We start from the raw sequence: 15249 nt of genomic DNA, 5'->3' as shown, positions 1-15249 counted from the left end.
TTACCAGCTGCCACCAGCGTTCTCTCCTCACACCTTCTCACCAACAGCATGCTCATTTATTGAGATGGGGGATAACGCACTTCACATTTTCTGTACAGAAAGGACGATTTTCAAGGTGTCCTGTTCTTTCAGTTCCTTGCCATCACATACATTTTACTAGTCAAAATGATGAACACTTATTTCATAGCCAGTCACAGTAGATCCATCCAATATATCCATTATTTAATGAATGAATTCATTCATCTATCTATCTATCTATCTATCTATCTATCTATCTATCTATCTATCTATCTATCTATCTATCTATCTATCTATCTATCTATCTATCTATCTATCTATCTATCTATCTATCTATCTATCTATCTATCTATCTATCTATCTATCTATCTATCTATCTATCTATCTATCTATCTATCTATCTATCTATCTATCTATCTATCTATCTATCTATCTTAAGTGTAATTAATATGACTGTATGTAACTGCACTTTACTGTTCCACAAGAGGGCGCTATAGGTGTAAGGAGACGCAGCTATTGTGGCTGACGTCAGGTAGAAGGTATAAAAGGGAATGTTCCCTCCCCCTCTATCTCTTTCACTCTACCTCTCAAGGAGAGGAGGTCTCGTGGTACACATGTGCATAAGAATAAACCACGCCGGTTAAGGCTAAAGAAGGACCTTGTCGTCATGACCAAGTTATTGTTGCTCCCCAGGTGACTCTGTCAACAGGTTATGGGCCCAGATCACGGAAGAGCAAAATAAGGATAGCTAGTTAGCTGAAAGTATAGGCTAGTTTAGCAGCGGGAGCACCGCGTGACTAAAGCTAAGCTAACGGGCATCCAAGCTACGCTACCATCAAAAGAGATGGCGACAAGAGGAAGGAGCAAGTGGCCCTCGTTTAACGGAAGGGCAGAAGAATATGAGCTCTGGGAAGAGCGAATGTTGTGCTGTATGCACGGAATGGGGCTGAAGAAAACCATCTTGGCGGCCCCCACGGGAGAAGTAACGGCGGCTGCGCAAGCCCTGGATACCAAGATGAATGCTGACGCATACTGCGAGCTAGCACCACTCCTAGACAACACAAGCTTGGGGCTGATATTCCGGGACACAAAGGACAAAGGCCGAGAGAGTCTAATAGTGTTAAGAGAACACTACATCGGCAGGGGTAGGCCCCGGATCGTATCCCTGTATATAACATTGACCGTGCTGAAGAAAGCGAACACAGAGACTGTGACCGAATACGTCATCAGGGCGGAACAAATCATCACGGCGCTCAAGAGTGCAGGAGAAGCACCGAACGATGGACTAATGATGGCGATGGTTATGAGGGGACTACCGGAGATGTATAAACCATTCACACTGTTGGTGACACACGGTTCAGCGGACATGTCGCTGGGGGAGTTCAAGGCCAAGCTGCGGAACTTCGAGGCCTCAGAAGACACACACCCGGTCGCCGAAGAGGCGGGGGAAAGGGTAATGAAGGCCCGAGCAGCGCCAAAGAGAACGACCGGACCCCTGACGGAGATGCCGTGTTGGCGATGTGGAGAAAAGGATCACCGAAAAGAGAAATGCACAAAAACAGTCTGGTGTAGTTTCTGTGGAACTTCGGGACACGCGGACAGAGTGTGTAGAAAGAAGCGCGAACAGAACGCTCTGTACACGCACATGCAAGATGACGGCTGTGGACAAGATGGCGGCAACGTTGGACGTGAGGCGAGTCGAGACAACGCCCGGAGAGCAGCGGGAAGAGAGGACTTCACCTTCGGGGCGCAGACAGCATACGTCACCCAGTCAATGCAGCAGCAGCAGGTCCAAAGGAAGGGACTGATCGTGGACACAGGTGCGTCGTCCCACATCATCAACGACAGGAACCGATTCAAGAACTTTGACAGCACTTTCGAGCCGGAGAGACACAGCATGGAGCTGGCAGACGGGAAGCGCACATTCGGGTTGGCGCAGGGGAGCACAGGTATGCCTCATAGACAGTGAGGGGCGTCGGTGTACAGTGACGTTAAAGAACGCTCTCTACATACCCTCATTCCCACAAGAACTATTCTCTGTAAAATCTTCTACTGCAAACGGTGCCAAAGTGTTCTTCAATGAAGGTAAAGATGTTCTTGTAGAGCCTGACGGTATGAGATTTAACATAGAGGTGTACAAGAGAATGTATTATCTACAAACAGAATGTAACGCAAATGATATGTGTAATGTCAGTCATGATATTTAGACATGGCATGAGATCATGGGTCATTGTAATTACGAGGATATACTGAAGCTGCAAGCGGTGACAGTAGGCATGCACATTAACGGTGAAAAGCATAGACCTAACAAAGAATGTGATGTCTGTATAAAGGGAAAGTTCACTCAAACAAGGAACAGAGGTCCCACGGAAAAAGTAAAGATACCACTTGAGCTAGTTAACACAGATCTAGCCGGTCCAGTAAACAATGAGTCCATAGGTGGCTTTAAATATGTACTGTCTTTTACAGATGTGTGTACAGGGGCAGTGTTTGTTTACTTTCTCAAAGCAAAGAGTGACACACTCCAGGCCACAGAAAAATTCCTTGCAGATGTAGCTCCGTACGGCAACATAAAATGCTTACGGTCCGATTACGGAACAGAGTTCACAAATAGAGAGTTCCAATCACTGCTGAGAAGGAATAAGATCAGACACGAGACGTCCTGTCCTTACTCCCCGCACCAGAACGGGATAGCAGAGAGGGAAGGACGCACTCTTTACGAAATGGCTAGGTGTAAGCTAATAGATGGTAACTTATCCAAGAGTCTATGGCATTATGCGGTACAGAAATCGGTGTTTTAACAAGCACACGGGCACCACCCCGTATACAGCACTGACAGGAAAAAGGTGTGATCTAGCCAGGATGCACAAGTTTGGGTCAGTGTGTTATGCTTACCAGCAGGACAGAGGAAAGCTCGAGTCCAGGTGTGAAAAAGGACTTTTTGTAGGGCATGACAAGGGCAGCCCCGCTTTTCTAGTCTACTATCCCGGTAAAGGGAAAGTGCAAAAACACAGGCTAGTAAAATTTGTCACAAAGACAACATGTGAGAACGAGACACAGACACAGGAGCCAGAGCTGGACTCCAGAGTAGGGTGTGAAGAAAGGGAGACACCACAGCCTAGTGTACTGAGCACAGACATGCAGACAGACAGTCAACAACCCCCAGAGGATGATGACGGGAAGCACCCTAGGGTGACGTTACGTGCCTCATGCAGTGGGAGATATCCCTCCCGGGAACATAAACCCCCAAAGTATCTGAAAGACTATGCCCAAAGAGAAAGTGACGAGGATGACAGTACACTTACCAGCATAGATTACTGCTACAGAGTAGTGAGTGGTGTACCTCAGACCTTTAAAGAGGCCATGGTATCCCCTGAGTCAAGAAAATGGGAGAGAGCAATGGATGAGGAGATGAGGTCCCTAGAGGACAATCATACCTTTACTCTAACAAAGTTACCAGAGGGTAGACAGACAGTGGAAGGCAAATGGGTGTACTCAATCAAGGAGGGTATCAAAGGCCACGACAAGTACAAGGCCAGGTTTGTAGCTAAAGGCTACAGTCAGAGGGAAGGAATAGACTACGGTGAGACATTCTCACCCACAGCCAATCTGACCAGTGTACGGGTAGTGATGCAGAAGGCAGCTGAGGACAGTTTTATTTGACACCAGATGGATGTGAAGACAGCCTACCTGCACGCACCCATTGATAGGGAGATATATATGGAACAACCTGAAGGTTACGAGAAGAAAGGAGAGAAGCTAGTGTGTAAGCTAGAAAAATCCATTTACGGCCTGAAACAGTCTGGGCGAAATTGGAACGAGATGCTTCATACATGTCTAATTGAAGATCACTTCATACAGAACCCAGTAGACCCATGTGTTTACACAAAGGAGTCAAAAGAGTCAGGAAAAGTGATAATTGTGATTTGGGTGGATGATTTAATCATCGCAGCAGACAACACTAGAAACCTAGAGCAGGTGAAAAGTATGCTCTCCACCAGATTCAAAATGAAGGACCTAAGTAGGTTAAAAAAATGTCTAGGCATGGACTTCGAACAGTCTGCCAGTTGTGTAAAAATATCCCAGAAGAGATATGTGGAAAAGATCCTGAATCATTTTGACATGCAAGAATGTAGAACAAGGGAAACACCATGTGATCAAAAGCTAGACTACCAAGAGGATGCTCAGAATGCTCTATCTATCTATCTATCTATCTATCTATCTATCTATCTATCTATCTATCTATCTATCTATCTATCTATCTATCTATCTATCTATCTATCTATCTATCTATCTATCTATCTATCTATCTATCTATCTATCTATCTATCTATCTATCTATCTATCTATCTATCTATCTATCTATCTATCTATCTATCTATCTATCTATCTATATAACACTTCTCCTGACGAGGGTCTCAGTTACACTTCAAGTTCACTGCTATGCAGTTGAACCCGACAGGCTGCTTGCTGTATCTCTTTAAGAGAAGGACAAGACAATGCAACAACACAGGCCATTTCTCAAGCTGCCAGTCAGTGTTGTGGCGCTCGAGGCAGTGTCATGTTAAACAAAACAGCACACTGATGCGACGCACAAAGAGTAGGTTATGTCAATGCAATATTTATCACCTCTGATCAAGAAGAAATTAGTGTGAAAATAAGGTCATAGATCATTGTGGGTTAGATTAAGTGTCAGAGGGGGAAAATCAATGTCCCTGTTGCCTGGCGCTAACTGTGGGCAGTGGAAAGAGAATTTGAGGTTCTGTGGCCTGAGGCCTGCCATGCTACACTGAAGCTCATTCGCCTCTGACACCCTTTAATGTGGTGAGCAGACAGTGGTTTAGAAAGTAGACAAGGTGACTGATGATGACAGAGCACAGGCATCATGTCTTGGTCCAGGTCCAACTATATAAAAGTAACGTCGGAATACCAGTGTTCTATGCTCTGCCTCTATTCAAATACAAATAAAATCAAGCTAAGCTATCTGAGGAAATACATCAACCAATATATCAAATGTTAGTTAGTTAACAATACAACAAATTGCAGATGGATAGATGCTGGGTTCGAGCCCAGCTCTCGGCATTGCTACCAGCTTGGCTGGTCGTTCATACTAACACAATTGGCAGTGTTAGAGGTGGGAAGCTGGTGGGTGGGGATCGGACGTTGTGGACAGTGACTCCTACAGGTCGGTTGGTGCGCCTGCGCAGCAGAATCAGGAAGCAACGGGGGTGGCGTGACCCTCCCACGCAGACCCTCGCCGCTGAGAGATTGCGCTGTGCAGGTGAAAAGATGCGACGGCTGCCTCCTCGTGTACCGGAGGGGACACGTGATGCAAGGCATCGTCCACATTGCAGCCGGCCTGTGGGAGGCATGGCCTAACAGCGTTCGAGACAGGGGAGGGTAGAATTGGACAATACGAAATTGGGATTGGAGAAAAATAGAAAATGGGAGAAAAAGTATATACATTTTCTTTTTTTTTTAAAGAATTGCAGATGGATCTGACATCCGATGTAACAACCTGTTTAAATGACATAAACGAGGAGATGGCGATCCCAGTCGGCCAAACTGAAAGTGTCACGTGCTACACGGTGACGTGATGACCCTTTTTTTTTTTTTTTTTTTTTTTTATATAGTTTCCTTGGTTCAGGTTGTTTGAATTGCCTCACTGGTTATGGAAACCTGAGCATGTAAGCCTTGACAGTGGCAGCTGTAACTATGACAGCTTATACGCACCCACTAAAGTTATTATTGTAATACGCTTTGCATGAATATAGTCACAGTCAGGCCACGGTGGAGGTATTGTGGCTGTTGAGCTGAGAAGCCACTGTTAACCATACTCGTTTTTGTTTACCGAGTGCTTGCATGTGCACAAAACACAAATCACTTCCTCCCAAAAAGTAATGAACAATTTACAAGTTCTCTAGCAGACGTGCCAAGAGTTTAAAATCAACTGTCTGATGAAATAGATGCTTTACATTCACTTTTATTGTACTTATCATAAAGGAAGATCCTGCAAATCCAGCTTAAAAGTATCAATTTATGTGGATGATCATCGTCTTCAATTGACTCCTAATGAATCTTCAGTCAGGTTCACTGGCCAGTGGTCCCCGCTGAACATCTTCCTCCTCGCAGTGTCTGTCAGACATGTCTTGTGTTGAGCATTAGTCTGCAGATAATGGATGAGAATTCGATCCAGCCAATGGGATGCTCCTAATTACTTAATGAACAAGGGACATAAGGATGTGATTTGTTGCCATGGCTCTCTTGTTAGGTTAAGTGGAAGGAATCGACAGGACAGTCTTGCATCTTGTCTGTTCCCACAGTGTGCCGCACTCTGGATGGATTTGGCTTAAGACTTCCAAAGTGCTGCGCTCTGTATTTGGTTATATTGTACTGTAAAATACTGGATGTTCTCTGTACAGGATGCTGTTTTATAGAAGTTGCAAGTCATGTTGTATCAATTGATGAGAATTATTGTATACAATTACTGTAAGCACTCCCTTAACCCTTTCACTACCACACTACAGAAGGTTAACCTTTCACTACCACACTACAGACGGTTAACTGTCTGTAGTGTGGTAGTGAAAGGGTTAACCTTCTGTAGTGTGGTTGTGAAAGGGTTAACCATTTGTCGTGTGGTTGTGAAAGGGTTAACCATTTGTCGTGTGGTAGAGAAAGGGTTAACCTTCTGTATTGTCGCAGTGAAAGGGTTAACCCTTTGGTAGTGTGGTAGTGAAAGGGTTAAAGGATAAATAAACTCCTTTTCTCTCATTGATTGATTGATTGAAAACTTTATTAACAGATTGCAGAATGGGTACAATACAGTACGGCTCAATACACACAATTGTTAAGGGGATGCAGACCAGAGAATAACTTTCGTCTTGTTTACGTCAGGGTCCCCCATTTTCAATCATCATAACATAATCATAACATTTATGACATACACGACATACAGATAAACAGTACTGTAACATCCAGACATTTATGACATACAAGATTTACACATATACAGTACTGTTTAACACTTTGGGTGCCAGCTATTAGCCGCAGCCGTATGTAGCGAGGCCACCACTAGATAGATAGGGAACGGTCACCTTGTTTGTAGAGTTATAACTACATTCTATATTATAGCTATGGATACAATACCATGGTCATTTGACAGTAAGAACCTTCCATTATAGATGCAAAAAATAAATAAAAAATCCATCCATACGTTCCCGTTTTATACCGTGGTGAATATGACTGTTATTTCGGAATGATCCGGGCTAATTCCTGGGAGGCTGGTTATAACCCGCAATGTTTATTATACTAAATCCATTGGCGTTTCGTCCCTACACACGCTACAATAAAAAAATCAAATGCATATAATAGGTATTATGTTTCATCATGAATGCATGAAAGGGGGGGGGGGGTCGTTTTTTGATGCCTTGACCGCCATCAACGGCATACGTTGTGGACTAACGTTACACACACATGGTCGGATCGCATTGAAAACATGCTTGGATCAACGCAAGATTGATATCATATAGCCCTTACCTTGAAAGAATATTCCAATGATCTGATCGCCATTCCAGGTATTGACGTCCATCGTGTCGCCAACATAATCCACCACACATCATGAATCGGGAGTATTTGATTATTCTCAATCTGAGCGTTATAACCGCTCGTCTTGCCCCAAGAAAAATAGCCGACCCGGACCCATATAATCGACGCACAGCGGAAGATACAAGTTTTCAAAGGGTGCTCAATACCGCCACCTGGGAGGATCTGGCCGGTACAGCACCTTCGGAGTCTTAGTATGCCTTTTACAGGCAACATACAGCTCCCTGACATTGAATAGGGTATTAAAATCGAAAAAAGGAAAAACTACCCAGAAACGAGAATTCTCATTTATGGCACTGAAAGTTTTAAGAGACAGAGTTTTTAAAAGAGAGTATATACATTTGAGGGGGAAGAAACTGTACATTGGTGGGGTTTGGACATTTACAGGGGCCAGTTTTGAATTGCAGCCTCCCGTAGGTGCTCTTTAAGAGCGGTTTTGAAGGTGGGTAATGATTCACATTCTTTTACAGCTGTGGGTAGGGCGTTCCACGTTGATGTGGCATAATTGCTAAACGTGTTTAGTCCCTTGTTTGTTCCGAATCTGGGTTTAACACAGGGGCGTATCTAGACCCAGCACTTCAGTAGGGCACAGAAGGGCACCAAAAACTATGAAGCGGGCTGTGCGTAGCGTGACCGCGAGAAAAATTTGGCCGGTTTGTGGGCGAAAATGGGTGAATTTTGTAACAATTTTTTTTAAACTTTATTTCGGTTTTAGGGTTAGGGTTATGTTATTTAATTATTTGGGGGAGCCAGCCCCCCAAACTCCTGAAATGCATAGAAATCTATGAAATAAATAAAACAATCTGACATTTATATTAAAAAGAGCTAGCCCCCCAAACCCCTAAAATACATAGAAATCTATGCATTTTGGAACAGTTACTATATATATATAGTCAAGAAAGCATTTAGTCATACTTAAAGTTTAAAGTGCTTTACTTGCATTGAACATTGCATTGAACATTGAGGAGACATCATTAGAAAGCACAATGTATGTTTCCATAGTTACACACAATTGTACATCTCCGCTGAACCAAATGATCACACAGCTATAAACTCCATTTCCGCCTGTCTCTTAGCAATAAACAAATGGATGACGAACAACTTCCTAAAATTAAATGAGGGCAAAACTGAAATCCTACTAGTCGGTCCTATAACAAAAAGAGAAATGTTACAGAGCAATATGGGGCAACTTACTCCTTGGATCAAACCCGAAGTTACAAGTAAGTAACCTACACTGGCTTCTGGTAACATTTAGAATTGATTTCAAGGTCCTCCTCCTTATAATATACAAAGTATAAACATTGTGATCATCTACTACTGGTCTATTGAAGGTTCCAAGCCACAGTCTAAAGAAAATCAGGGATGCAGCCTTTGCTAACTATGCACCAAAGTTATGGAACACACTACCTATGGACATTAGGGAAGCTAGATCTCTTAATATTTTCAGAAATAAGCTAAAAACTTACCTCTTCACCATAGCCTTCTAATACACCCCGCTGTTGATTGTACTGTAGTAGCACTATTTTACTCTGGCCATTCTATTGCATAATTTTACTATCTATTCTACTATTCTATTATTGCACTGTATTATTGGTGTGTAAACCAGTCAACTTACAAAAAAGAGCCTGTTGGAGGATTTCAACAAGATAAATGCAGTGCAAAATATTTCACTATAATATTTCAAAGCGAAGTAAAAAATATTATAATAATTATTTGATCATGTTAAATGATCATTTGATCATGTTAAAAAGGGAAAATAAAAAACATTTGTAAAAAAAAAAAAAAAAAAAATCACTGGGGCACAGATGATCATCAGTAGGGCACGTGCCCTAGTGATAGTGGTCTAAATACGCCGATGGTTTAACATGATTTGTGGAGCTCCTTCTGGTGTTGTGGTCGTGGTATTCACTGACCTTTGGGAAGTATTTCGACATGTACATGGGTACCTTAGTGGTGTAGTGTATCTTGTAGACCTGGGCCCATTGCAAGTTGCTGTACTCTGTTGTCTACTCTAAGCCATACTAGGTTGTCAAAATGGGCAGGGGTGAGGTGGGTTCTAGGAGTAAAGTCAAGCAGTAGTCTGACCAGTTTGTTTTGTGATGTTTGTAATCTTGTTTTTAGTGCCTTTTGAGGTGCTTTGGTACCATGAGGTGCAAGCATAGTCGTAGTACCCTTGAATGAGTGCTCCTGTTAGAGTCTTCAGGGTATTCTTGTTTACCAGAGAGGAGATCCGGTACAATAATCTTGTTTGTTGGTTGACTTTTTTGATTACATTGCTTGCCATTTTGTCACAGGAAAGATTTGCCTCTAGGATGGAACTCGGGTATGTAATTTCATCTTTCCTTGTGACAATATTATCACCCACTGTAACTGAGGGGTACAATTCCCTGACTGTATTGATAAGTATGGTATCATTAAACCACTACCGCTTGTACTTTAACTTCTGGCCATCCAGTACATGATATAGATATGATGAACACTTTCCCACCTGATGAAACGAAGTCCACACAAATGTATAAATCGAATATTTTATATAGCAAAGGGTATATACAACGTTCACTTAATGACATTTATGATTTGAAATGCACTTGTAAGGCAAATGAGTATTCGTAGGTAAATCAACATTGAATGTCCAATCTCTGGTTACGCAGGGAGCAAGTATACAACCTGGTTCTTTAGGGAACTATAGCGATGGTACTTAAATGATTATAGCTGGATACACTAAAGGGGGGTCCCGCTGGTTGTAAGTCAGTAGGGGGGGGGGGGGGTTAGGAGAGCCGCTGGCGGTATCCCATCTGGCCGACGATTTCTTGGGAGAATTCAGAGTGCTGAACACGGTGCCCACAGAACCTTGGTCCGCAGATGAATACAGCTGGGCCCTCTGGTGGACGGTAGCTGCCGGTCCACAACGAAGAGACGTGAGGCGACCTCACTCGGGGTAGAGCGCCGTCTCACCTGGACTCCTCTCGGGGGGGGGGGGGGTAGTTCCAACACTCAGCAGTGTTGGCCGTTATCCATGGCATAATCAAAGCACCCAAAGCACGTAGATAATCCAAGCCGTGTATGGCTCGATGTCGTCCGGGTGAAGTAATCCAATGTACAGGTCCACTCGTCCTGGCCCGGAGCTCCTCGGATGCAAGCACCACACGTGGTCTGCCCAGCCTGGTTAAGACTCCAGATAACGTCAGGAACGATGGGGGTACTGCTCACTTTATAACTCTAACCGAACGATGCACCATACATAATAGACTATTATTAACTTAATAGAAATACGTCCCACTCGACGGTATAGTGCCAAACTATGACAATTCAACTATTAATCCACACGATGTCTCAATGCCTATTCTGAGGCCAAGTAGGCCATACTGCACCACACGTGCGTCGTGGGTGAGGCTTCACGTCTGTTACTAGGTTGGAGGGTAAAGGACTAATGGACTAAAAGAAAGTTCTACTTTACTTGCGCCATATATATATGCGCTGTGAACAAATAGTACCATTCGTATTTCGCCAGACGTATTCCTACGCGGAACCGGGCTTGTAACGACATGTTCGTCGGCACGATTGAACTTGAACCAAGGGGCTTGGCTGCTTGCGCCAGGTTCTCGTCCAATGGTAGAATGAAACTATTATGGGCTGTTAGTAGACTAAAGGGATATTCAGTGTATATTGTACAAGGAATATACAGGGGATATCAAACGATATACAAATACTATTAAATATATATCCATAAATAAATATATATATTCGGTTTAATCTGATCCTTCACAACACCCACTGTAACAGAGAAGCTGTTGGTCTTGCTGAGTTTGTTATTTGATCCAAAGAGAATGGACTCTTGTTTTACCCAGGTGTAATGATAGTTTGTTATCAGCGAGCCAGGTGCAGATTCTGCCGAGTTCAGAGCTGAGGGCTTTTTCAACCTGCAAATTGTCCCTGTCAGAGACCAGCTGGGCTGAGTCGTCCACGAACAGGAACAAGTTGCAGTCACAAGCTGATGATATGTCATTTGCATAAATTAGGAACAGTAACAGTCCTAGTATGCTTCCTTGTGGAACACCACAGCTCACTGGGAGGGGGGGGGGGGGTAGTGTACCGTTTACCTCCACCATCTGTTCTCTCCCCTCCAGGTAGGATTGCATCCAGCTCACTGATGAACTATCAAAACCAATTGCTTTTAGCTTGTCAATCAGAATGGCGTGATTGACAGTGTCGAAAGCCTTTTGTAGGTCCAGCATGACCATGCCGCAGTATTTGCCCACGTCCACCTCTTGTTTGATGTGGTCATTCAAATAGAGGAGTGGGATGTTCTGAAGCCAGATTGGAATTCGTAGATTCGATTTTTTTCCACAAGGTACTTTTCGACTTGTTCATAGAAATTTTTTTCCATGACTTTTGAGATGAAGGTAAGAATAGAAACATGGCGGTAGTTGCCTGGGTCTAATTTGCTGCCTTTTTTGTGCAGGGGGGTCACTCTTGCAATTTTGAAGTCTTTGGGGACGTGTCCCTGTTTTATAGAGAGGTTTATTATGTGTGTGATGACTCGGGTGATGGCGGCTGCTGAGTCGCTGAGGAATTTGGAGGGGATATTGTCATGGCCAGTGGCCTTGTTAGGTTGGAGGGCGCTCAGTCTTTTGAGTACCTCAACTGTTGTTACCATTTCAAGTTTGAAGTCGTCTTTGTGGACCCCTAGGTTGTTGTAGTAGGCTAGGATGTGTTCTACCCCAAAATGCCCTGAGTGGGAGGGTAGTTTATTAACCAGTGTTGTGGCTATGTTTGTAAAGAAAATGTTTAAGTATTTGGCCACATCCAGCTTGTCTGTGATGAGAGTGTTTTCTGTCTTTATGTTTATGTTTGTAAATCTGGTTTTTAGTTTTTTGCTGCAGGCTGCAGCCTAGTTGGTTGTTGAGTAATTTCCAAAGTTCACAGGGTTTGTTTTTGTTTTCGTCCGTTTTGTCATTGATGACATTTCTTTTTGCAGATTTGATCATGGTGTTTACATCATTTCTTAGTCTGTTTCTTTGTAGTTTGAGTTCAACCACGTGGGCTTGGAGATCACTGTTTGAGCTTTTGGCTCAAGTAAACGCATGAAATTGTCCACCTACAATAGCAACCAAATGATACAGCTGCTTGGAGACCTGAGACATTCCCCTAAGTCAGAAAGGGCCGCTGTATACCTCGGATGTGACAGAGCAAATGTAACAAAAACAGACACCAAAAGAAACTTCACCTCAGTGCAACCTGTAAATGGTTTAGAGACTGAGGAGTTACAGGTTTCAAAGCAGACTTTTACAAGTGGCGTCCTTCATTTGTTTGTTTGCAAATAATGTCCAGGTCTGTATTTGTGTTTTGTCTGCGGCAAAGTGTGTTTATGCATATTCCCTCTTGGCTGCCATGAGCGTGTTGCTACTAAGCTCACAGATTGATGGTGAAGCGGGCGTATGGAGCCGGGGGCAGGTGTTCGACTCGGGGACTCGCGTTGGAGGAGATACTGGGATGTGTTGTTGTCGAGCGCCTCTCAGCATGGCTCTGTCTCCCTCCTGCCTTCTCCTCCTCTCCCTCGCCTATTGACCATGTTGCACATTATAAATCAACATCGGCTTGGGCTATCCTGCGAGAAGCTAATGAAAGCTCATTTATAAAGTGGCTAAATGGTCCTGACAAAACTCCTAATGAGAAAATCAATAATTTAGTGATTGTTACTCTGCTTATACTAATACGTCCCTCTTGTAGCGCTTTGATTCCAGCTAGGAAAAGGCTTTTTTTTTTTACTGTATTCAGTTCTGCGTGTCAGCACTATTGGAGTTTTTTTTTTGTCACTGAAGCGCAATGATGAATTGTTTGTTGTTGTTTCTGTCATTCATCTAAAAGCTGAGAGATGTGTACTTTTCATTTTATATTTTATCAGTGATTTTGTCATATACAGATAGTAGGTATATTAATGTCCATTAGGCTATGTATCACAGAAGGGAGAAATATTCAGTTTAAGCATGTGATACATTTGCAACATTCAACTCATCCTTGATTGTCCTTTGATTGAGTTTATTGATTGCACTTGACTTAAGTGGACAGTTTATGCATACTGACCTACAAAGCACCATTGGTAATGATTCCCACCCTCAAATCCATGCTTTGCCATCTGTTTTCACTGAAGAAATTCATGGTAAATACAGTAAATGGTACTGCATTTATATAGCGCTTTTATCCAAAGCGCTTTACAACGTGTGCCACCCATTCACCCATTCACCCACACATTCACACACCGACGACGGAGGCAACCATGCAAGGTGTCAACCTGCTCATCGGGAGCACGTAGGGGTGTCTTGCTCAAGAACATTTCGACACAGCCGAACCTTCAGATTATTCTACCTCCTGGGCCACTGTCGCATTCAGAAGAATTTTGGACATCTGTGATCCACCTTGCTTAAGGTTGCTAGTCAAGACATTCTAGTTCTAGTAATGTAGCCTAAACCTGACACAAGTTGTAACTCTTATTAATTAAGAGTTTAAACTCTTACAAGCGCATCTGTTAATTACCCTGAACTGAAGACCTTCTTGATCCTCCAATCACAACTGTTGCCTCCCTTTGTTTGTTTGTCCAAGGGAAACAACAGTTGTGATTGGAGGATCAAGAGAAGAGGGCATGGTTTGAGATAGGCCAATTCATACATTTGTAGAGTATGCCTACTTTTGTACGTGCAGTTTCTCCCCCATCCTTGTGGAATTCTGCCTCTTTTAGGGCTAGCGTTGTATAAAAGAGAAACATTGTTACTCTATGCTGCATTCACGCTTACCACAAAGTGACTCCATATGAGACTCCATAATGTAGCCTAGTGGGATCTGGGGACAGATGGTGACGCGTCCTTGCGAGGTCATCCATCATCAGGCCTGAGAGATGGGAACATGTGCTCTAGGAAGCCAGAGCAGCAGCACCCCAGTCCTCAGTTAATTGAAGGGGCAGTTAGATTACCCTCTCATGCCCCTCACTGAGACAGGACAATGGGCAGGGGTACCCACTACCTGATCGGCTTTAGGTTTGTCTTCAGGAGCTTCAATAGGTGATTAATGAACCAAATTATACATTCTTTGGAGATGAATGGATTTAGCAAGCATTTGGTCAGTCGTAAACAGTGGCAGGAAGCATATACGTTTCAACGTAACTGAAAAGATCATTTCCGTAGAAATAAAAGCATCTCTACAGACTAAGTGGCATTTTTATACTTTTTTTAGTTCATGACCTAAGACATACCATAGGAAAAAGAGAGTGTCAGAGAGAGAGAGAGAGTGAGAGAGAGAAGCTATAACTAAATGTATTGAGGTGGATTTTGATGGGAGGAGAAGCAGATGTATGTTTCCTCCTGGTCCCTTTACAATTCCTGTTGTCTTGTTTTTCAGAACAAAGAATAAACTGTGGTACTTTGAGTTTGGCACGTCGGAGACCTTCTCTGCCACATGTAAGAAGCTCCATGGCTTCCTGGAGGTCGAGGTAAATCAAACCACATGCATTCTATTTTTAGAGGCCTCTACGACCACCAGAGAAACCTTCAAAGAAGGATTTTTGAAACCCACTACCTTCACAATCATTCACAATAAATGCTTCAAAGCGTTGATGTGTAGTTTCAGTGTACATTA

General features: G+C 43.2%; 1 protein-coding gene across 3 annotated transcripts in view; it reads left to right on the top strand.

Moving 5' to 3' along the window:
* dgkb (diacylglycerol kinase, beta) overlaps positions 1 to 15249 on the top strand; it is a gene marked incomplete at both ends in the record, with an annotated part of 150330 nt that overhangs the window by 87432 nt on the left and 47649 nt on the right. For all 3 annotated transcript variants that reach the window (XM_084337017.1, XM_084337016.1, XM_084337015.1), the window contains one exon: positions 15013 to 15103. In XM_084337017.1, coding sequence (XP_084193143.1) covers positions 15013 to 15103 — 91 coding nt within the window. The remainder of the gene's footprint in view (positions 1 to 15012; positions 15104 to 15249) is intronic.

The sequence above is a fragment of the Notolepis coatsorum genome, assembly GCF_963971535.1.
Source record: "Notolepis coatsorum genome assembly, chromosome: 19".
Classification (NCBI taxonomy): domain Eukaryota; kingdom Metazoa; phylum Chordata; class Actinopteri; order Aulopiformes; family Paralepididae; genus Notolepis; species Notolepis coatsorum.
This window is presented reverse-complemented; position numbering and strand designations above follow the sequence as displayed.